Source organism: Ctenocephalides felis, unplaced genomic scaffold (assembly GCF_003426905.1).
Source record: "Ctenocephalides felis isolate EL2017-DRISC unplaced genomic scaffold, ASM342690v1 CF-g0.4_SCAFFOLD_01886, whole genome shotgun sequence".
Lineage (NCBI taxonomy): Eukaryota > Metazoa > Arthropoda > Insecta > Siphonaptera > Pulicidae > Ctenocephalides > Ctenocephalides felis.
The window spans coordinates 36,767,578-36,793,967 of record NW_020538040.1 but is presented as its reverse complement, the minus strand read 5'-3'; the positions used below and the strand labels follow the sequence as shown (position 1 = coordinate 36,793,967).

At 27.5% G+C, this 26,390-nt stretch overlaps 1 protein-coding gene across 4 annotated transcripts; it reads left to right on the top strand.

Moving 5' to 3' along the window:
* Positions 1-306: 306 nt before the first annotated feature.
* On the top strand, positions 307-25,197 carry LOC113377674 (C2 domain-containing protein 5). 4 transcript variants are annotated; one of them, XM_026618068.1, is made up of 20 exons: positions 307-677; positions 2,968-3,139; positions 4,587-4,727; positions 4,871-5,031; positions 7,408-7,604; positions 11,723-11,895; positions 14,620-14,769; positions 15,465-15,633; positions 15,856-16,081; positions 16,264-16,454; positions 17,517-17,751; positions 18,128-18,331; positions 19,048-19,152; positions 19,299-19,501; positions 20,315-20,402; positions 20,561-20,675; positions 23,250-23,392; positions 23,764-23,931; positions 24,150-24,254; positions 24,924-25,197. In XM_026618068.1, exons 1-20 carry the CDS (start codon positions 501-503, stop codon positions 24,984-24,986), a joined length of 3,186 nt encoding a protein of 1,061 aa, XP_026473853.1. In that variant the 5' UTR covers positions 307-500; the 3' UTR covers positions 24,987-25,197. The 4 variants fall into 4 exon arrangements, 3 of the variants coding, with proteins under 3 accessions (XP_026473853.1, XP_026473852.1, XP_026473851.1); XM_026618067.1 differs by lacking the exons at positions 307-677; positions 2,968-3,139; positions 4,587-4,727; positions 4,871-5,031 and having other exon boundaries at positions 7,472-7,604; positions 10,383-11,895; XM_026618066.1 differs by lacking the exons at positions 307-677; positions 2,968-3,139; positions 4,587-4,727; positions 4,871-5,031; positions 7,408-7,604 and adding an exon at positions 10,182-10,298 and having other exon boundaries at positions 10,383-11,895.
* Positions 25,198-26,390: the final 1,193 nt, after the last annotated feature.

Here is a 26,390-nt window from a genome sequence, read left to right as displayed (position 1 = left end):
ACAAATGTAAATACTCTTTATACTCTTCTTTTATCTATGTGTAAATACCCATAGATAAGTAAATACCAGTAATTGATTTATAAAATGTACATGTGCTGCCATCTATAATCAAAGTTTTTCATTTCGATCCAGATAACGTCAAATCGCCAGACAGCGATCTACTTATGCTTTTTTATCTATGATTGACTGATGGTTAGCTGCGGCAACACTAAATATTTTGACAGCGCTTCACAATAGTAAACTTAGAGAAGTTTTAAATAATAAAATGTATAATATCGTTTATTTGTCACTTATGTTACTACACGGTAATATGTCTGTATTTTTAGAATGACACTTGCTTTGAGATACACTAAAGAAATACCCGATTAAATCCATTTCGCAATTTCCAAAAATAACTATGAATTGGTTATATAAATTCATATTTAAGCACTTCGCGATCTTTTAGTGGTATAATATTAAAAATTACAATTTTCCAATTAGCTTATTAGTATTTAAGTAAAATGCCAGGAAAGGTTAAAGTTAAAGTACTAGCGGGTCGTAATTTGCCTGTGATGGATAGGGGAAGCGATACTACTGATGCATATGTTGAGATTAAAATTGGAAATGTCACACACAAAACCGATGTTTGCAGAAAATCTTTGAATCCTCAATGGAATACAGACTGGTACAGATTTGAGGCAAGTACCAAAATACTTCGAGCTTCCTACAACAATTTCTTTTATTCATTAAGGTTATTATTGATATGGTTTAGATAATTGTAGAAAATCTTCATAATTTAACTTTTACATATATATATATATATATATATATATATATATATATATATATATAAATATATAAATATATGATGATAGTTTTGTCGACGTTGATACATATTTGTAATAATTTTGCAGTCCAATCGTCGAATTAAAAAAAAGATTAAATAACAAAATTATTTATTCCATTAAACGTTTCGTTATATTTCTTCTCTGTTTCTCTTTCCCCTTTCGTTTCTCACAACTCGCTCCCACTCCTTCATTACACGTGCATGACTACACTGCGTTGTAACCTTGATCAATGTCCACAATGCACCGCTATCAATAACATTAAATATTGGAGGGCAATATATGCTCCTTCTATTTCTCGTTTGTTAATATAATAGTATTTTATTATTCTAAACAAATTTAGTGTTCAATCAATTTTTCATCATAATTAATTTTTCTGTTGTTTTTCCTGGTTTGGTATGTATAATTTCCTCCTTTTTATATATTTATATTTATCATCAACTTTGTATTTATGTTATATGTTTTTTAGATTACTGAATGATGACACACATCAAGTGTCGAAACGTTTAATGGAATAAATAATTCTGTTATATAATCTTTTTTTTAATTCGACGATTGGGCTGCAAAAATATTACAAATATATATATATATATATATATATATATATATATATTTAAAATATTTTTTTGCAGCCCAATCGTCGAATTAAAAAAATGATTAAATTAATTTTTTTTTATTCTATTAAATGTTTCGACATTTAATGTATGCCATCATGCAGTAATCTAATAAGGAAAAACACAGAAAAAATTAATTATGTAAAATTTATTGAACACTAAACTTGTGTATAAGAATATCATAACTAATATATTTAATAAACAAAATATTTAAAGAAGCACATATTGCCTCTTATATTGTATGTGTTCAATCACTGTGCATTATGACAACAAAACTATCATATATCTATAGAATCTTGTGATATGAGTGGGACGAATATTAAATGTTAAATATGAACAAAGCAACACTCAGATTTTTAACACAACATTAATTACAAACTTTTTGAGACCTTGGTATGCCCCATGCCATGAGTGTTGCTTTGTTCATATTTAACATTTCATATATATATATATATATATATATATATATATATATATATATATCTTCTATATATATAAAAATAAGTCGGGTTTTTCTTCCTGACGAAATAACTCCAGAACGCACGAACCGATTTCGACAATTTTGCATTCGTTGGAAAGGTCTCGGGCTCCGCAAGGTTTATAGCTAAGAAAATTAGTGGTGCATGGCATCGTGCCCTAATGCAAATTGCTGGAACTTCATGCACCGTAATTAAATATTCGAGTAATGACATTAGGGAGAATTATCAGAATTATCCTTAGTTAAGTCAACGAGCAATTCTTGCCGCAAAGAATAATGATGTCAACGCACTAAATTTCACCATTCAATCAAAAATTGCTGGCAATTTGGTGACATACCAATGATTCCGACTGGTCTTCCGTTTGACTTCAAACGATTGCAATTTCCAGTTCGCCTTGCGGTCGCAATAACAAGTCGCAAGGTCAATCGCTCACTGTTTGCGGGATAAATTTCAAATAAATTATTTAGAAAATCATTGTTTTTCACATGGGCAGTTATACGTTATACGATATACGTTGCCTATATATATATATATATATATATATATATATATATATATAAACAGTTGCAGTATATATATATATATATATATATATATATATATATATACTGCAACTGTTTTGAAGAAAACAAAACTGAAACAAACCAAATTAAACTGATTATTTGATTGTGTTATTAAATATTTCAAAAGCTTTAAAGCAACATTTATTTTATAAGCACTTTTGTACTAAGTGTTTTGTGCTTAAGAATTCCATGTTGAAATATCAGTTTTAAACCACATTGAAATTTTTTTATTCAAATAATATACAACATTTTGTAAATATATGTTTATCTGAATAATACTGATTGCAAGGCGAACAGTAAACGTTGATTTCACAAAGAAATTGATGAATTAGATAACAATTGTTTATTTATTATGATAATGCATAAATAGTGTTTTTATTATTTTAAAAGAAGTTAATAGATTAATTTTGCACTGCTTCATATTGGAGTGCAAACTTGCAAAGACTATAATGATTCAAAGGTAAATGAATTTATATTTTATAAATAGGTAGATGATGCAGAATTACAGGATGAACCTTTACAAATTAGGCTTATGGATTATGATACATATTCAGCAAATGATGCAATAGGAAAAGTATATATTAGTTTACATCCATTGTTGCTGTCTCCTGCTCTTGTTGTTGATAATTATGTTGTTCCCATTTCACATTCTGGGAAAGGTATTTATGTAAATAGCATAGTATGGCAAGATTTCATATTTGTATAGATTGACCAAAAGGCTTACATAATTTTTTTTTCATAAAATGAACGAAAATTTGATTTAAAAAATCTAAATTAACGATTAAGTGTCATAAAAACATATGCCTTGAAGCTGAATCTGCAATTTTTTCAATTTTAATTAGAAAAATGAACAAGTTTTAAGTTATACAGCACTGTTGAATCCTTAGTACTATCTAAAAATAATAAATGGAAAAGTATAGTATAGTATTTATTACTATGATGTATAATTGTATTTTATAATATGATTAGTTTTGTTATATTTTGAGCTATACCTCACTATGGTGCATTTTTTTATATTTTTATATCACTTCTGTTCTATATATACACACACAGATATATATATATATATATATATATATATATATATATATATGAGTGGTCTCTAATCGAATTTCCTTGCTCCCAAGGGCTCACATGGTTCGAAATTGATAAAAAACGATTCTTTGAAAGTTTTAGCTCTCAATATTAACTTTTAGATAGTGCGCAATTCAAAATTCGTATGGAAATAGCATGGAAAAAATTTTGAAAATTAAAAAAATTAGGTATAACTTAGCTACAAATGAATTAAAAGTGAAAATTCGTGTCATTTTTTATTGAAAATTCGAAGCTTTGCAAAATTTTTGAAATCTTTTTTATGCTATTTTCATACAAAACATTGATTGAATTGCGCTCTATCTAAAAGACAATATTAAGAACTAAAACTTTCAGAGAATTGTTTTTTATCAATTTAGAACCATTTGAGCTTGATGTCCATATTAAGGACCACCCTAAAATATATATATATATATATATATATATATATATATATATATATTGACCAGTTATGTTGATTCGGGCAGTAACACCAAGTAAAAAAAACTAAAGCAATTGTGATGAACTTTATTTAACCATACATGTAGGTCTTCGTCGAAACTGTTATTCTGTGGAGCAACTAAAATGTTTTAAAATTAATGTAAAAAAAAATTATCTAAACTTATAGAACTTACAGATAAATCTTTACAGAAAGTTAATTACACATAAATACACTATACTAATTACAAAATTTTAAGTCAAGCTATTAATAATTCAAATCTATATATTCAGTTTACAATTTTGAAATTACATATTTTTGTACAATGTTGTTGAAGTCCAATGTTGCTTACAAAGACTTTTTGAAGATGTAATATAAAACTAGTATAACACATGTTTTTGGTAAAGTAATAAAAATGACACACTTAATTCTGATTTAATGGTGTTTGAAAAATGGTTAAGGAATATTTTATAGTCATGGCGTACTTGCATGGATATTGATCCAATTTTGATAAGTATTTTTTGCCTGTTGGAATCTTGCTTTAGTACTTTTTATACTATATTTTAACAAATTTCTATTTTTTTTTTTCGCAATAGGCGGTGTTATGTCTGGATGGATACCTGTGTTTGATACAATGCATGGTATTAGAGGTGAAGTAAATGTTATTGTTAAAGTTGAATTATTTTCTGATGTGAACAAATTCAGACAATCGTCTTGTGGACTACATTTTTTTCACTGTAAGCAATTCTATAGTTCATAAACAAAATCTTTGTAATGTTTTCAATTCATGATGTTTTCTAATGACATTGAAGATGAAGATAGTTTTATATTATTTTCAGTATTAACACTGAGATTATATTGTACAAACATCTATTTGTAGCTCCAATAATTCCTCACGGTTACCACGCTCAAGCTATACATGGCTTTGTAGATGAACTAGTAGTTAATGATGATCCTGAATACCAATGGATTGATAAAATTAGGACACCTAGAGCTTCCAATGAAGCACGTCAAGTTGTTTTCCTCAAATTATCTGGTCAGGTATGCTGATGATATGAATCTATTTTATTTGAATAGTTTTCATACTTGAGAAAGTAATACTTTTAAATTCTCCATTCGTACATAATTTGTTTAATCATATAACACATCATATTAGATGTAACATTGTTGCTTTAGCTTTTGAAATTGTTATAAAGGAAATTGGTTTACATTATCTTTTTTTTTTTTACTCAATACCTACATTATTTAGATATAATTTCATCACTACCTTTGGAATTAAATGGAATAATTTTAAGTTTTTTTAATTTTGTGTGGAGATAATGATTGGTAATCAAAGCCACTGCATTTTTGTTTTATTTTTATTTTTTCACATGCTAAACAACACAAATGTAGCATAATGTGAAATGGCAAAAGTCCATTGCCAAATGTGAAAAGATTTATGTAAAAACGCAAATAAAATAATAGTTGGTTAACATTTTGATTAGTGCTATCTATGTCTTTCATCATTAAGTTGATTCACTAGTAACTCATTTTTGCTTCCCAAATCTATTCTTCACTTCACTGACCACTTCTCTTTTCAGTTTTATATAATTCATTCTTTATTATTATTATTAATTGTATTTTATGTACTATGTAACTCTGAAATTTTGCAAATAGATTATACATTTTTATAAACATGTTTGTTTTTAATCGACTTTCTTGTTCGATGCACAATATAAAATGTTCAAAAATTCTATATTAATCCATCAAATCTGTATATGTATGTATGCATATATATATATATATATATATATATATATATACACCTAAGTCTGTTTTTACACGGAGATTGGTTCCAGAAGAAGTCGTGTAAAAAAAAAACGTGTAAAAACAGACATTGATCTTATACAAAAATGGGTGATTTGTTCTAATCTCTAAAATCTATTAAAATTAGTGAAAAACAAGGATTTTTAAGAACAAGAATTCATGTTTATTTTATTAAATCAAATATATAATGCTTAGTGCTATTCACATTTGCTTTGACCAGTAAAAATTGTTCGTACGCGCTAAAGGGGAATTCACTTAAATTTTTAAGCTAGTGTTCGCAAACTATCGATACTATCGATGGTTTCAGACTTTCTCTTTCATAAATACTTTTTTTGTGATATGAACATACTTCGCAAAAATTAAATTTGACAAGAAAAATTATGTACATAAATTCAAAAATGGAATAAAATCGTGTAAAAAAATTAAAAATATTCAATTTTCAAACCGTGTTATATCAAAACCGTGTACAAAAAGACCGTGTAAAAACAGACTTAGGTGTATATATATATATATATATATATATATTTCAAAGTAACTAGCAGCCCATTCGTCGAAATAAAAAAGGTATAAAGTGTAAATACTTTTATTTATACGTTTCGACACAAGATGCGTGTCATCATTCAGCAACACAGGACAAAAACACTCAACAAAAATTTATTTTAAAAAATTAAACTTAATAACATATTAGAGAAAAACATTTTTTTAGAAAAAATTATGAATAACTAAAAGATTTGAAACTAATTTGACTAAAAGACTTGAGTCGAGTCTGGATGCTCGGTATGGGCGTGTTTCTCGTCTCACAATTATGTATTTTATAACTTTTAGTCAAATTAGTTTCAAATCTTTTAGTTATTCATAATTTTTTCTAAAAAAATGTTTTTCTCTAATATGTTATTAAGTTTAATTTTTTAAAATAAATTTTTGTTGAGTGTTTTTGTCCTGTGTTGCTGAATGATGACACGCATCTTGTGTCGAAACGTATAAATAAAAGTATTTACACTTTATACCTTTTTTATTTCGACGAATGGGCTGCTAGTTACTTTGAAATATGTTTCAACGTCGAAAAAACTATCAAGATATATATATATATATATATATATATATATTAGGGTGGTCCTTAAAATGGTCATTTTCGAATTTCCTTGCTCCCAGGGGCTCAAATGGTTCCTAATAGATAAAAAACAATTCTCTGAAAGTTTTAGCTCTTAATATTAACATTTAGATAGAGCGCAATTCAATCAAACTTTGTATGGAGAGAGCATGGAAAAAAATTTGAAAATTAAAAAAAAATGTTTTAGGTATAACTTAGCGACAAATGAATGAGTTTTATTCATTCATTTGTTCGCTAAATTACATCTAAAAAACATTTTTAAAATTTTTCTATGCTATTTCCATACAAAACTTTGATTGAATTGCGCTCTATCTAAACGTTAATATTAAGAGCTAAAACTTTCAGAGAATTGTTTTTTATCTATTTGGAACCATTTGAGCCCATGGGAGCAAAGAAATTTGGCCATTTTAAGGACCACCCTAATATATATATATATATATACATGTGCGTGTATGTGTTTTCTGATAAATATGCATCATATAAGTTTACTGAATTTGTAGGTGCAAAGAAAAATTGGCCTAAAGGCTTTAGATTTAGGAGCAAATGCTGTAATTGGATATACACAATGTTTTGACTTAGAAGCAGATGTTGGTGTAGTAGCAAGGGGTGTAGGTACAGCCGTTACTCTTGTTAAACTTCATGACGTCAGTCATCAAACTAATAATTACAACACACAAGATTCTGCACAAGCTGAAGAGTGAGTATATTGTATTTTTTGTCAATTAATGGCAGCTGTAACTATATATATATGGAAATTTTTTAATTTCCTTACTCCCAAGGGCTCAAATGGTTTCAAATTGATAAAAAACAATTCTTTCAAAGTTTTAGCTCTTAATATTGTTTTTTAGATAGAGCGCAATTCAATCGAAGTTTTGTATGAAAATAGCATGAAAAAAATTTCAAAAATTTTGCAGAGCGTCGAATTTTCAATAAAAAATGACACGAATTCTCACTTTTAATTCATTTGACGCTAAGTTATACCTAAAAAAATTTTTTTTTAATTTTCAAAAAAAAATTCATGCTATTTCCATACGAAGTTCGATTGAATTGCGCACTATCTAAAAGTTAATATTAAGAGCTTAATCTTTCAGAGAATTGTTTTTTTTCAATTTGGAACCATTTGAGCCCTTGGGAGCAAGGAAATTCGAAAATGTTCATATTATGGACCACCCTAATATATATATATGTATATATATATATATATATATATATATATATATAAAGGACTGTTATGCATTGTTTAGGAAAATATTGTGGATTAAAAAATTACTGCATTATTTAACATAATTGGTGATATGTATGACATATTGATATATTATTGTGTAATATATCTAATGATAATTTTCATTGCGTTACCTAATTTTATATGGATAAAGTGTTTTAGAACTTGCCTAAATAAGTTTAAATTTAAATGTATTCGTAATATAAAAAGGTGGACAAGTAGTAGGTGGAAATTTTGTTATTATTTCTAAACAGTTGATTGTATATGAATTTGTTGTAAAATGTGTGTTCTGACTTTTTGCAATGATTATTGAAAATTGAATATTATTGATATTTACATTAGGGTAGGGCGGGTCTAGTTGAGCAAATTTTTACTTAAACGGATGTAGCTCCTCAATGACAAGTCTCAATAAATTGTTATGTGGCTTGATGGATTTATTGTTTATCTCTTAACAAAAATGTCAATAGTATTTTGTTTATAATAAGTAAAACTTAAGAGCTACTTAAAGCTGTTTTAATGCGGAAAGTCAAGTAAGCTCAATATAGGTGCAGTAAATTGAGCAAAGGTGTGGGGCAAGTTGAGCACTAAGAAAGTATAATGAAACCATACATTCAATGTTGACTTGTAATGAAATTATATAAGTGTTTAACAATCAGTTTTATATTTATGCTCTTTTGGTGATAGAAAAAAACAAAATTTATAGTTTTTTTTTTTTTGTGAATAATTAACCAAAAGTGGAATCAGCAAAACAATACCGTATCTTAGGAATAACTTCACCATTAGATTCAGTTTTTCTGTTTAAAATCATTATTTTTTTAATATTTTTACTCATAAGCTTAGCTTATATCTTAAAAATAGTAATTTTTCTTTGGAAGTTAATGGTAATTGTCCTAGTAACAGAACAAGTTGTGCAACTATGCTCAACTAACCACAACTTAGAATTTCAAAATAAAAGTTTGTTTATAAAAAAATGTGAGAATTATACATAGAACCTCTCTGCATACTAAAAGTATGCTAATTATATGGAAAATTAACATTTACCTGATTAAAAATAAATGACATTTGACTATAACAGACGAAAACTTATGGTAAATAACACTCAATGACAGGTTTGAGATATTTTGATTGCCCAACTTGCCCCTAGGCTCAAAATCCGCTTGCTCTATTCTACATAAACAAATTAATTCTACACATCAATGCATTATATCATGTTTTTTTACATCCAAAACAAATTGAATAGGCTAGGCAAAAGTATTTTTTATAATTTTTTTTTTAAAAAAAACTTAAGAGTGACTTTTTTTAAGTTGTATTGTTTAACAATTACACTGTACGAAGTTTTATAGTAGCCATAATAAATAATTTAGAATAAATGGTAGCACATTGTTAAACAGATAGAAAAGTAAAATAATGACTTAAGCTTTTTGTACACATTTTGAAGTTTATTTTTGTCTAAATGGCTCGTAAATTGAAAAATACATAATGCTATTTATTTCGATCATTTTTTTTTTAAGTTATGCATTCAAGATTCATATAAATATGAAAACATATCTATTTCAAATATTATTCTATTATACTTATGCGTTTTATAATTTTTTTTCTCTTTTCCTTAACCTCTATCCATTTTGTGTGTTTCATAACTAAAATTAATAATGTGTTAATTATTAAAATTAATGTAAATGGTTTATCAGACATGCTTTAAAATACCTAGATTTTTTATCAGCGAATAAAAATACTAATATAAAATCTAATGAAGAATTGTTTGATGCTTTAACGTTAGAAAAAAATCTGCAAAAATTTAAAAATAAAATTATTAACCATAATAGATTTAATAAACACACTCATCGCCATAAAAATATTAGACAACGTAAGAAATCAGCGATCATTTTACATAAAAATAAAATGATACATGATAAAATAGTATTTCCTAATTACAATGAATCAAAGGTGAAAGATGGAGATTTCAAAAATAAATTTTCAAAGAAATTCATTTTATCTACTAACATGATCAAAAAGAAAATGAATGCACTGAGAGCAAAGCTATCAGATGGAAATATTAGCAAAGAGTTAATGAAAAACTCCTCAAGCTCAGATATATCTGTCAAATCTGCTCAATCTTTATCAAATTTTAGTAAACAAAGTTTTTTTACAAAGGCCAAATTAAACAAACAGGTAGATACATTATTGAACAGATTAGATAGATCTTTATCATATTTAATTTATTTTGTTTTATTTGTGTGTTAATAATTGCCTTAGGTCCACTTCAGTCTTCAAAGCATAACGGAAAGTCATGCATGCAAATGTAAACTTAGTTCTGAAAATATGAAGGTAGATTTAATTGATGACAAAGTTGAACATGCAGTTACGTTGAATCCCGCAAAAAATATTTTAAAAAAGCAAGATCATATAGAAAAGGATGAAGATGATTCAATATGTTTTGATGTGTTAGAACCACCTTATAGCTCTAGTACGTCATCTACAGATTCTGTTACGTCTAGTAGTGATGCTTTACTAGAAAATATTTCTGACTCCTACAAAATAGGTTCAGAAGAAAATGTGGATACTATTGTAAAAGCAGTTTTGGCACAATCTAGCAATGATGGTGTTACTAAAAAATTATGTTTACCTAAATCGGGCCTTTATAAAAACCACAGCGTTTCCGTAGAAGATATTATGTTATTACGTCCAAAAATTAATGTTATTCCGCCGCAAATCATAAATCGAAAAACAAGACTTAGTCTTAATGATGCTTCTATAAAGCATGGTGTATCTTTTTCTGCTCCAAATTCACCCCAAGGAATCAATAAAGATTGCGATACAAATAATGAGCCAAAGTTCCAGAGACTGTTGCATCACATAGGATTATTACATACGGCACCTGTCACTAACAAAGATTTTGATTTTACAAGAAGACGTCACAGCTCTAAAAACAATCAAGAATATTCTCTGACAAATAGCCTTCGCTTTAGCAATGTAAGGCGGAGTTTTCAACTTGGTTTAAGCCATATTAAAAAACCTGAAATGAAACAAGGCAGTTTAATAGGAACTGCTATGCAAACTATTTTAATGGACAAAATAAATATTATGAGTGAGATTTTGGATGAAAATTTATTAGATAAAGATAGCAAAAATGTTGAATTCAATGCAAGCAAAGAGTTCAAATGCTATGATAGACCTGAACCTAGGGAAACAGTTTTAGGCACTCCATTTATGTCCTTAGCAGATTTAACACAAACTTGTTTGGATTTACAGAAAAAAAGCAATACTTCTCTACAATGTTTGAAGGAAGAAACACCAGAAGAATTTTCCATCAAACCACAAGTAGAACGTCAGCGCAGTTTCAGCTTGTTTGATACAGCAATGGAAACAATATTAATTGACAAAGTTAATGCCTTAATGCTAACATCGCATTCAACTTTACCTTCAGAGGAAAATGATCTTTCTATTTCCAATTTCACATCTAATTTACTCAAATCATCATCAAAAGCTTTGCAAGAAAACATTGACAGTCATGTTATGTCTGATGATATTGAGTCATATTTGTTAGACACTAACCAATCCTTGCATGATATTCCTATGTTTTCCGATTCATGTAGCGACAGAATTGGAAGCAGTCCAGTACATAAGCAGCAGCAGGGTGCTAATCACCAGAGGACAGAGTCTGTTGGAAACAAAACTGCTCAAAGTCCAATCAAACACTCACATGGATTAAATATCAATAGCAGTCATCGCCGATCCTCTGATTCTGACCTGAGCATAACTCCTAAAGGTAATATAAATTTGAGTAATACATTCATACTTGAGTGAAGCAGTTCTATCAGAAAATATTATTGAACGCAAACATCATAGCTATCGTTTTGGGTAAAATATTTGTCCATATTTTCATATTGCACTTCCTAGAAAATTGGGGCAACGGTCTGGATTGTCAATGTGAATTATATAAATGAAATAAATAACAAATATATATATATATATATATATATATATATTTAAAAAATCACTTTTTTTATTTTGTAATGTTTTTTCATTTCACATATGTCTTTTAAGTATTCAGTATTCGACCGAATAGTATGAAGGTGCCGAATTTTCCAAATAACAATGAGTAACTGAATAGTCGTTGCAAACCTAGACATAGAACTTGAATTAAACATGTAGTGCGTTAGTAATATAACAACTGCGGAGAGTGATGACATTAATACGAACGAGTTTAGGTGCTATAAATGCCTAATAGTTGCCGAATGTTTGGTATTTGGCATTCTGCCTGGTATACTGCCTATTTGTTGCAAGTCATATATGTACATAATATATATATATATATATATATATATATATATATATATTCAATAGATAAGTCCTGGATTTTTTCAAATATTGATTGTTTCTTTTCCGAACAGTAAATCCAATAATAAAAAACAATTTGTTTTTTTTGAAGATGTTTAATACGACGTTTCGGAACTAGGTACGTTCCATCATCAGGTTTATTCTGTAATAATTTATATATCCATATCACTAATATTTTTTTGTTAAAAACACTCGGAAAAGAAACAATCAATATATATATATCTTCTATATATATAAAAATAAGTCGGGTTTTCCTTCCTGACGAAATAACTCCAGAACGCACGAACCGATTTCGACAATTTTGCATTCGTTGGAAAGGTCTCGGGCTCCGCAAGGTTTATAGCTAAGAAAATTAGGGGTGCATGGTATCGCGCCCTCATGCAAATTTCTGGAATTTCATGCACCGTAATTAACAATTCGAGTAATAAAAATAATCAACAATTGTTTTAAATAATTTCAAATAGATTATCTTCTATATATATAAAAATAAGTCGGGTTTTCCTTCCTGACGAAATAACTCCAGAACGCACAAACCGATTTCGACAATTTTGCATTCATTGGAAATGTCTCGGGCTCCGCAAGGTTTATAGCTAAGAAAATTAGTAGCGCATGACATCGTGGGCTAATTAAAAATTCGAGTAATAAAAATAATCAACAATTGTTTTAAATAATTTCAAATAGATTATCTACATATTCTACATATATATAAAAATAAGTCGGGTTTTCTTTCTTGACGATATAACTCCGGAACGCACAAACCGATTTCGACAATTTTGCATTCTTGCAGGTCTCGGGCTCCGCAAGGTTTATAGGTGAGAAAATTAGTTGTGCATGGCATCGTGCCTTAATGCAAGCTGCTGGAACTTCACGCACCGTAATTAAAAATTCGAGTAATGACATTAGAGAGAATTATCAGAATTATGATTGGTTAAGTCAACGAGCAATACTTGCCGCAAAGAATAATGATGTACACGCCCTAAATTTCACCATTCAATCAAAAATTGCTGGCGATTTGGTGACATGCTAATGATTCTGACTGGTCTTTCGTTTGACTTCAAATGATTGCAATTTCCAGTTTGCCTTGCGTTCGCAATAACAAGTCGCAAGGCCAATCGCTTAGTGTTTACGGGATAAATTTCAAATAGATTATTTAGAAAATAATTGTTTTTCACGTGGGCAGTTATACGTTGCCTTTTCACGAGTTGGAAAACTATCCGCTTTGTTTGTGTTAACATCAGACCAAAAAAAAAAAAGTAGTTTACCAAAGAGCACTTCAATGAAACGGATAATTTGCGGATTCACTTTCATTTACTTACAGAAGTTCAACTAAAAAACACTTCATTTTTGTAATTAAAATAAATTCATTACTGTTGTATAATAAAATCAAATTTTTCCTTTTCAAATATAAAACAAACAAACAAATTTTTCATCTTTCTCACGAAACCATCTGTTGGCGAAACGGGGTTCGTCAGGTTTGCTAGTATATATATATATATATATATATATATATATATATATATATTAAATGTTAAATATGAGCAATACAACATCACATTTTTTAACACACACTTTATTTGGTAATTACAGACGTTTCGAGACCATGGTATGCCTCATCTTCAGTGTAATTTCAAAACAGTTACTTATATACTACACATTCATTAATATTTTATTTAAATTACATTTAATTTTTGAAAATACAAAAAAATTGCCTGAGTCTTTTATCTAGGTTCTGAGAAGTCTGACCAATATAAGAACAATTACAATCCAAACAATTGGAAACAGTTGGAATATCTTTTGATGTAGATAATAAGAAATGTTAAATTTGATGTAATATTTAACTGATTGCGTGTCCATTGCATGCTACATATGTATTAATCTTAGTAGGACTAATAGCAATAATTTATCATATTTTTTGGGTATATTTACCTTTAACATTTCCACTGGCTATTCGGGTTAATGTGAGCCCTAAACGAACTAAATAATTAAATTATATGAACATTTTATTTTTTTATAAAATAATTAATTTTGAAAACTGTGTGTTAAGAGGCTTAAATTGTTTGTTAAAAACATTATACTTATTTGTATTTTTATTAAACTGTTTTATTAATATATTCTTCCCAACAATTATTAATTCATATAATGCCATTTTCAGCTAATTCTGTGGAACGCTCACAAACATCTGGTAGACCACACAACAGTACAGCTCTGTTAAGGCCATCCATGCATCAGGATAATATTGAATTGTTGGAGTACCCTTTCTTAACATTGACTAAATATCCCCAAGGATTTATTCAACATTTAGGTTAGTACAAATAAATTTTTATTCAGTTTATATTTAGTGAATTATTTTATTTATTGATGGGATCCAACCAATTATTACCTGCACTCATCCTGCTCACACTGAACATTTTCAATGTATGTTTGTTTGTCAAGATATTGATGTTCATTTTAATATGTAGTATTTCAAATAATGTAAAAAAAAAAGTAATATATGTAGTTACATGCACTAGCAAGGTAATCGCAAAAAAAAAACACATTTTTGTGAAAAGTGCAAAAAGTGGGTAATCCAGTTTTTGAGAAAACGGAGTGTTCAATTTGAATGATTTAAAAAACATTTTATTTGCATTGACAAAATGAAGAACTGAATAAATTTTTGGAAACTCAGGTTCAGGGGTTTCGAAATCCAATAAAAAAAGTAAAAAAATATGCCTTTCATTCTGCAATCTGCTTTCTTTTTTTTAAGCAATAACCTGAGACTGCTAACAATAAATAATGAAAAAATAGTATTTACTAGGAATATATAATAAATAATAATAAAAATTGATGTCATGCAACATTAGTTAATATATTTAATGCAAAATATAACTTGATAAACCAAATATAAATTATATTTTTACCACTGTAATTTTAAAATTTAAATTTATATTTCAATAGTAAAAATAACATATGTATTAAATAAGCTTCAATTTTATTAATGCAATGCTTTATGACTTTAAGGTGGTACAGTGACAGCAAGATCTGTTAAATTATTAGAGAGGGTGCCTAATCCCGATGAACCAGAAACCAGAGATACTTGGTGGACTGAGTTAAGAATGGAGATTAGATCTCATGCAAGAGCACTTGCTTGCAATGTTGTTCTCGGATATTCTGAGAGCACTACAATATCGTAAGTTTTTTACAATGTATTTTATAGAGATAAACAAAGGTTAATTATTCATATTATGTTATGAAAGCTAAATAACATAATAATTTTGAATAAACAATAATAAAAAAAAATATTATATATTTGAGATTTGTTTATTTATTTTTAGTTTGTCGGGTATGGTTTTTAGAACATTTTATTTGTTTATAAATTAATGTGTAATTCTATTGAAATACATTTTTTTAGGGATGATATCTGCGTACTGTCAGCAACTGGAACTGCTGCTGTAATAAATTTGAACTACAATGCTGCACCTATAACTGATATTAATTTAGAAACTGCGGCTCATCAAAAATCTTCATATACTAATTCTCAACAACCAATGCATACAGCAGCTGAACTTATGACAACGTCTTTAGATAGAATTCGATTTGAACGTGATGCAAAAGCAGTTAAAGTTGGTGATCAAAAGGTAACCAATATATTGCATTTTAATAATGTCTGAGATTTGTTTATACTTCGTTCATATTTTGTTAATTTGACAATTAACTAGACTATTATTTCATTTTATACTTTCACATTTTTTTATATTTATATTCATAGATATATCCTAATACATGTATCTATATCAATATTTTTATACTTTGATTGTAGGAAAATGTACCAAAAAGCACATACGCTCACCCTTTGGAACATCATTCACATAGCTTACCAGAAGAAACATCCCCTAAGATATCAAATTTTTCTCAACCTGTAGCACCATCGGCATGTTCGATTTGTCACATCCCTTACACAAAGGCATCTGTTCCTTTTCGTGTAAAGATGATAAAATGTGCAGTTTGTAGGTATGTATATAATTCAAAATGTCATATTGTCTGGTAACATTTTCTTGAAATATTAAATTTTACTATTAAGTTACTTTTTTAAATATAATTTACTATAAACATATTTCATATTAATTAAATAGATGTTATTAATAATTAAATTCACAACAGGCGTATTTTTAGAGGTTTATCTAAATACTGCAATTTAATTTTTTATATTTTATGAATCTTAAAAGCACTTGTTATTTTTAATCAAATCTTACATAGCAGCAAGTCCACGATTTGCAAAAGCATTCGAACAAAATATTGTAAGTGGTGTTTAGGCCATTTGCATGCACTTACTGATGTACAAACATAATTCATATTATTGGCAAAAATTAATTTATTTATTGATTAATTAGTTTATAACTTTTGAATGATTGTTGATTAATTTTTTTCAAATGAATCTATAATTTTGCACAATATTATATACATGGTGAGTTTATTTATTTGTTGCTAGAAGTATGTATTGTAATATATCAAAGAGATAGTAATAGATAGTAACTTGTAAATTGTTTTATGTAGTTGTTGGAAAGCTACTCTAACTTTGATAGCAAGAGCTTAGAAATCAGCATCACTTTTATAAAGAATCCATTATTTGTGTGTGAATTATACCCCAAAAAAGCAAGAGTTGGGGCGAGAACAAATGTTTTTAATGATATTCTTTATAGTGCCAGAGCATATAATTTTCTATTAATCAATAATCTATGTTATGTGAAGTATATGTGCGAGATTAAAAAACAATGAAGTTCCTAATTTGACTTACCTTCGCACTTTCAAACTAGTCTTTCAAGCTTGCCTCATTATTCAAAAAATAAAAAATCTTGCATTACAAAAACATTTTAAGTACAATTTATTCCCACTTTAGTCCAAATTCAAATAAATTTAATATCGTTAGCCATTAAAATTTGCTAAAACAATTTTATTATTTTACTTTTGTTGTGCTTTTATTTAACATCAAAGTTTAATAAAAATGGTTGATTTTAAATCACTAATAAATTCTTATTTATATTTTTTATTCAATATCCTTCATATTCATTTTAGGTCGGGCAAGGTTCCTAATGTATTATTCTGCACAGTCGAAGTTCCTGATAGTTTGCAGGTTACTGGGAGGGGATGCTTAGTTCAGGCACATGTGATGAAACCAAAACGTGACCTTAGATCAGAATTAAATGCAAGAGAAATTAGCGATAGTTTACCATTTTTGGAATATGAATTGCATCGTCTTCTTATCTCTAAACTAAAAGTGAAAGGAATGAATGCTATTTTTGGATTGAAGGTACAATTTTAAAAATCAATTATGTTCAATATGCATTTAGTTGTGTATTAGTACAAAGTGCACTTCACTTTGTTTTCTTAAGGAAGTTTGGTAGATATATAGAGAGATGTGCTAATTTCTTGACACAAGATAGAAGTAAACTGGGCAGATTTAGTTTTGTTATGTGAATCCGTTTACAATTTTTTTTAAATATTGAAAATGTATAATAAAAATTTAGCTAAATTAATTTTAATAAAGTAATAAATTCAGTTTCATATTGCACTTTTATATTTGATTTTGCACAGATATAATGTCACATCCAACTATAGCTATATATTATTTAATATTATAATTATAAATATATTATATAACATGATAAATATTATTGATTTTGCAGGCTACAGTAGCCATTGGTGAAAGAATGATAGCTGCTATAGCTACAGGAACAGCTGTGTTTCTAACAGCATTGCCACCGCCTTGCATACCTACAGTCATTTCAGGAAATAGTTTAAAAGATCTTCCACGGCTGGCAGAACTACAAAGAGCTATGCAAGATACTTTAGATACAAATCGTGATGTTTACCAATTAAATCCAACAGATGTATGTAAAGTATTACTTTTATTTGAAATGTAGGTTATTATGGTGGGAGTTTAATAAAAAATCACAAAATATACACATGAGGGGCAGGGGGTTTAAAAGAAATTCAAATTTTTTCAAAAAAAAATCCAAAGATTTAATGTTTTTCTGGGTACTAAAAATGCACCTGATGTTTGATGGCAGAGGGGGAAAAAATTATATTACTAGGGGGTATGGAGGGGTCCAAAAATCCTTAAAAATTGATTACGTGATTAACCACTTAATGCTTATGGCCGAGCTCAGTTCGTTAGCGCAAAACTGGCAAATTTGCATATGAACGAACTCAGATCGTTCATATGAATTTTTAAATTCATTGCAGCATGTTGGACTGCCACTGAATTACTCTTTGAATGAAACTATTTCTAAATAATACAATTTAGATTAACAATTAGTGAAAATGAAACTTTTTTTTTTTAAATAAAACATGCAGCATAAAAAATTTTTATCTACATATTTTAAGCATCTTAAATAATTATTACACACAATTATTATATAATGTTAAAAAATGATAACGTTTGCATTATATTTATTTTATTTTTAACCTTATTTCAGTTTTTTGGTTATTCAACAACTAATAGCTTCATACAAACATTTTGATAAATCTTTTATAACTTAAAATAATTTGTAAAGGAAAATATACAAATTAATTATAAATATTTTGTAAAATTATTTTGTTTTAGAGATTAGATGGGAACAAAGCAAATCCGTCAGACACAGAAGATAGTGATGACGAGCTTGCAGATTTAGATCTGGGTGCGGGAAATAAAGATGCTTGCATTATTGAGGTATAGTACAAAAGTATTGAAACATTTTTAATTGAAATGTATAAAAGAATATTTGTATATATATATATATATATATATATATATATATATATAATATTGCTTTCTACATGTTAATGTTATAAGATAGCCATTGTCTTGTTTATTAGGTAGATGATACTGAAGATTTGGAGATGTTGTCATTGCTGATGGAACCGAGACCTCCAGATGGATTTCATGTTGTGAATACACAAGCAGTGCCTGGTTTACAAGGATTGGAAATCATTAGAAATTTACAGACATTTGTTCAAGTTTGGCGTGCTAAATTACCACACAACCAAGCCAATAGTATGTTTCCAAAACATTTTCAAAGGTATTATATGATTGGATTTTATTGGATATATATATATATATATATATATATATATATATATATATATATATGTTAAAGTAGTTAATTTTGATGTTGAGAAATATGAGTAAGTTCTTCAAGGGCATACATCAAATAAAAGGCAAAGATTTAGAAGTTAATCTTTAATTTTTCCAAACGTTTCGACATAGTATTTTATGTCATCATCAGTGGATCTACAGAATGAATATTGAAAAATTATTAAATTTTTCCAATTTCTGTCATTTTTTCCTAGATTATATTAATTTTTCAATATTCATTCTGTAGATCCACTGATGATGACATAAAATACTATGTCGAAACGTTTGGAAAAATTAAAGATTAACTTCTAAATCTTTGCCTTTTATTTGATGTATGCCCTTGAAGAACTTACTCATATATATATATATATATATATATATATATATATATATATATGCCATTTCACATCATGGTGCCCGAAATGGGCTATTTTCAATTGAAAACATATTTTTAAACTGTATTTTTAAGTGAAAAGGCACATTGCTGCTGCCCAAGGTTGTCCAGAGCAAAATTACAACTCACGACCCCGTTCACACGAGTCCGAGAGCTTTACCATTACACCAAGGAATACTCATATTATATATATAATTTTCTAAATAAAAAAAAATTGACAGATGTTCTGAGGATGAAATATGCTTAATTCCGAAAATTGTTACATATTGAAAATCATTAACAATTGACTGCATGAATGGCATTTGATGAATGATTTCAATATGTATTTTACAAAAGTTATATGTTTGTTTTCTTAATTTTCAGATTATTACAAAGTATCTATTTTAAACTTCGGAGTATGATACCATGTGCTGTCTGTGACTTGAGATTTAGATTAGATTTGCCAGAATCTGTGAGTGTAATAAAATATTGTATTCATACTTTAAGGAAGATTGCTTCTGTGAAATTCTAAAATCAGTTTGCATGCATTTTAATCAGTTATTCTGTCAATATATAGTGATTTATATATACACAATGATATACATTTATCATTTCAAATTTATATTTCAGGATGAACTTCAGCTACTAGTGACGGGAATGGCCCTAGGTTTAGGAGAGCCAGCTAAATTTAGCACTACAAATAAGAAATTTATTTCTCACTCTCTCAGTAAGGATCTTTCACGAGGTATGGATTTATTATTGATTTTTAGTCTGAAATATGATTATTATTGTTATTAAGTTTGCCATATTCAGTGTTTGCCAATAGCAATTATTTGTGCATTTGATGTTCATTGTTTAGCAAAAAATATTTTATTTTGAATCAAATTTTTTATTAGCTAGTTTCTTGATGTGAAATTAAAAAACACATTCAGCCCTTAATTTTAGCTCTAGAATTAATGAGTGAACGACCGAATAAATGAGTGAGCCACTGATTGAATGAATGAGTGATTGACTGAATGAATATATATATCTTTATTTTATTTTATTATTATACACTAGAGCTAAAAAGACGCCAATTATATAATCTTCAATAATACTAAATTAGTATTTTAAATATATTTAATAGGGTTTGTCGGTTTTCAAAAACCGGTTTTAAAAACCGTTTTTTTGACGAAATTTATGAAATTCGAAAACCGGTTTTTTAGTAAAAAAAGCCGGTTTTTACTGTATAAATGGAAAATGACAAATATAGCCTAATATAAAATGCGACGCAGCTATTTGATTCTTGGAATCATATCGGTTCAATAGCGTTTGGAATCTTATCATTCTGCTATGGTTCCCAGAAAGGTTTTGTGTTATCTTTTGTCTAATGTATATATTAATTCTAATGTTTATACGAGTGTTTATATTAATTCAGATCAATGGACTTCTTGTTTCTTTATGTACAGTTTATAAGTTCAGTATTCAGTGTTCAGTGCCATTGATCGATATTTGATACTTATTATTATTTTACTTTGTTATTTTATTATTATGAAAATATATATTATTATTTAAACTATTTATATTTTTGTAGTCTAAAATGTCGGACTGGAATGGAATTATTTAAAAAAAGTAGACAAAGATAAAGCGCGATGTATTTATTGCAATAAAATGCTTTCTTGCAAAGGATCAAGCACAAGCAATTTACATAATCATTTGAAAACAGTACACGATAAAAAAACGAAAAAAATTGTCAGATGCCGGCTCGACTTTACAAACATGTACACAACCACGTATTTTTAATTTTGTGAAAAAAACTAGTTTAGAAGAAATAGTGTCAAAGCTCGCTGCATTAGATGGACTATCAATTAATTGCATAACAAATAGCTCAATTATAAGAGAGTCATTACAAAAACGGAATTATTGCTTACCACAGAATAATTCTAGGGTTATGGAACTTATTTACAACTTTTACGAATCTATAAAACATGAAACTATAAATGAAATAAACTGTATGAAAAATAAAGGACAAAAATTTTCTATAACTATAGATGAATGGACTAGTAAAGGAAATCGAAGATATTTAAATATTTTTGAAATCACATTTTATCAAACAAAAAAATAATTAGAATTTTGAAAATTAATTCATTGAAACTACTCGAAATAGAAAATACTCGTGGCTTAGCTTAATTGTTTTTAAAACTAAAATTGATATTATCAAGGATGTATCTAATTTTTTTTTAATTTAATATTTTTTTTTATTTTAAATTGATTCATATATTCGAAAATTCGAAATTGCCTTTCACTATCATAGAAATATTTACATTCTTAAATGTGAAAGTAATGCATAAATAACGAATAATTATTTTCAAAATTATTTAATTCACATAAACTATTATGTAACTATTTTTGATCTACTAATTAAAATAAAAATAATTTTGTTTACTATTTAACTAAATTTAACAATAAATAATTTCAATCAAATACTGCTTAAAATCGCACTAAATTTGTGGATTAATTTAGTTATTAACAGAATATTCGAGCAAAAATTTATTTTCTATATAAAATTCGAAAACCGGTTAAAACCGGTTTTCTGGCAAAATTAAAATTCGAAAACCGGTTTTCTGAAATGTCGGTTTTTGTATAAACCCTAGTATATAATGTGAAGTTAGTATTTACAATTATTTTTCTCTGTCTTTGTTTATAAAAGGAAATAAATGTAAATGCGGTTTACTTGTGAGCATTTGATACATATTGTTCATCGTATGTACAAGATTAAATTCAATATTAATATGTTCCTTCAGTAATTTAACATCTACAAATGGAAGATGAATTATAGATTTTGAACTTTTGGAATTTTGTTGCTCATATTTATAAAATCATTTTGACAATTGAAATCTTGTGCCAACATTATCAGTATCATTTTTAAAGCATTTTGTTGGACTTTTTGATAGCGCAATTAGAAGAAATTATTTTTTTTTATTTCATTTTTTAGTTATATATAAAACATTATACTTTACAAATTTTATATACTCTGCATCATATATAATTTTATATACTCTGCATATGCATATTAACTGTTTTTAAATATTTTAGTATAGAAACTATTTAATCTGGAATTAAACTATTTTCTGTCCTGAAAATATGAAATAGTAGAAACTTTTTTGGAGAATAGGAATTCCATAATCACATCTTATTACACACAGTCTCATGATGTACATTTTTCAAAATACCAAAGATTACTGCAAAAATATTATATTAAATGTATTGGCAAATACAAGTCTGAGTTTATTAAGTATTAAGTTTTAATATAGGTTTTAATTATTTTTTTTCTTATCAGATAACGATTTAATATTTAGTTTAGAAGAAGAACAATTGTTTGATGTAAATGAGGAAGCACCAGTATCATCTCCCCTACAAGAGAAACTAAACAATTTAGCACTTTTGAGAAATAAGTCGAGCGGGCTTAGTTTATCTAGACATGTAAGTATATATATATATATATATATATATATATATATATATATATATTACATAATTGTATTCCATATGATATTTTCTTTTTTTTCAAGTTTAAAACATTTTGAAAAATTCCTAAATTTAAAAAAAAAAATTAAATAAAATTCAGCTGGACCGAAAAACATTTTAAAGCGCTTTGATTAACAGATTTGGAATTTAATTTCATAGGACAAATATGTGTGATAATAGCATTAATAATATTCAATCAGCCTATTAGCTGTAAGGCTATTTTAATTCACTCATTCGCTCTATACAAGTTTTTTCAGTTTTGATTTGGAATTTATAATACACTTTAATCAATACACAGTTACAAAGTTTTTTGTTATATATTTTAGTTACCTCTTAGAGAACGATATGGGGTGGACATAACTCCGCTAAGTTATGTACCTGGTGGAAGAATTGATAGGTACTTAGGAAACTTGAACTTTTTTTTCATAAGAGAAAGTACTTCTATAAGAGAGAATGGTGGCATAAGTGGATTTGTTCACGGTTTTATTACTGAGGTATAGTAACAAACCAAAATGATTACTGACTGAAATTATTCTGAAATAGTTAATTTGTGTTTATTTTAGTTCACATTTCAAATTTATTTTTTAGTTTTTTCAGTTAGTCATTCACATGTCTCTTTTAGTCAAGTACTCTATTCAATAATATTTATAAAAATATTTTGTGTGTATGTAAAAAATTTAATACCGTTTTGAAATCAATTTTATTATAATAGATTCTTGCAGTGGTACGAGCTCATGCCACAGCATTGGGTGGTAATGCTATGGTGGCATATTATATGACAGAATTAATACTAGTTGACAATTTACATAAAAATCAAGTAAGTTTTAAATTTTTTTCTTTAAAATTTTGAATAAACTACGAATACATTTTTATAAGACACATATTTGTAAACATATTTATATAATTAAATTTCAAATTCCACTCCACATACTTTCTTGGTTTTATTGTAAAAAATAGAAACTCGTGTCTATTTGGTTTTTCTAGTTAAATTATGTATAAATTGATTTAATTTACTGATGATTGATAAATTGTATTAATTGATTCAAGCAATAAGAATAACTATTTATTTCCATATTTCTGGATAGCTGCATCATGAATATGTGTAATAGGGTATTCACAACTTTTATATCCCATTTTGGAAGTTGGAAAAATTCTGATATACCATTATTCAATTTTCTAATTCATCTTTTTGCCAAGATATCATTGAAAATACGCAAATTGGCTCTTTTTTTTCAAACTCACTTTGGTGGTAACTGTAAAATATATCTAGACCGAAAAGTGTGTAAATACCAGAATGGGTTTGTATGGAAATGCTTCCATACCCTATATACAATCTTTTCCCCCAGAAAGTAAATATTATGGAAAGTTTTTGATATTTGCTAAATGAAATTGCATACAAAACATGATATTAAACAAATTTTACTTTATTCATTAAGCTATTTTGCAAGCTTATGTGGAATTAAAATGTTTTATTGTACTTTTTCAGGGTCAGTGCATAGTCAGCGTGGGCGGAGATGTGGTATTTGTTTCTTATTTCACAGATGATTAATTGAAGTCAATTATTTTTGTATATTGCTTTAACAAGTATGAACTGATATAAATAAATTAAGGAACTAAAATATTTGTAAAGTCCCAATAGATTTGTAAAGAGTGCAATTGTACACCAATACAATTAGTTTGGGCAATAGTAGATTCAAAGTCATTTTAAGGTGATCAAAATTTGTGCATTATTACACTGTTGATCTCTTCTTCGACTTACTAAGCATAGATTAATACTTCAAATTATTTGATATGGATGTTTGTTTCTCAAAACAATTCAAAAATATTTAAATCAGATAGTTTTGGAATATATTTATACCAGCTCTATATATTCAAGTGTGTTTGTTTTGCCTCACTAAGTTAATGAGTTCATTTGAAATTTCCAAAGGCTTGACAAATTAATCTCATTGTAAATCAATTTTTAATCAGAATAAAAATTCATAATTTAATTGGAATATAATCACTTATAAAGAAAACTATGTTTGAAGAGATATGATAGTGTATAAAGGATTATTTTGAATTTTACATTGTTTTCAAAAATTTAGGAAACTGAATAATCATGTTTTGGTTATCTTATAATATATAAAGAGACTTCTGTAATATAAAAGTTGTTTGTTAAAATACATAAACTCAGGCTTGCATTTCTTTTGAATTAATTTTATTTTATTTACATTGATGCATTTAACACTTAATATGTGTGAGTTGAGTTGATAACTCAGTTATTCTTGGAGCAGAACTTCACATTATAAAATATTTTTGAAAATTATTAGTGAAAGGTTATTATAATATCCTCACATCAAAGCATGTAAGGTAAATATACCATAATCTGATACTTTTGCTGTTGAATTCTTGAACCGTGCAACATATTATCAGTTACGATGCATTTTTTTTTAATACTTATTTGAGCAGCGATCCGAACACTAAAGAGTTTTATGAGCTGTTGTGATGAATTTCTCACAACTAAATTTTTTTTTTTATAGATCACAAACCAAATTGTTATCCCATTTCTATGTGCTGATTTTTATTATTACAGTTATTGTAATAATGACAATTATTTATTGGTGCTGTAAAACCGTATCACGGCTATTTTCACTTGGAAACATTCAAACACTATTGCTTGACAACAGGCTGTTCGAAGCGGGATCGAACCCAGGACCTCTGATCCAGGTCCAGTTGTTCTAACCACTTAACCTACGAGCGAGCAGCCCTGTTACAATGCTAAATATTAGCCATAAATTGCTATTGTTTGTGCTTGTGACTTATTTATAGTCGAAGCATTTGTCATGCGGATTTAAATTTATTAATTCTCTTAGGGTAAGATAGTGATTGCAAAAGAATCGAAAATGATTTTTTTTTTTTTATAAATCTTTACGTTTAAAAATTTTCAGAACATTTCGATACACCTTAAAAAAAA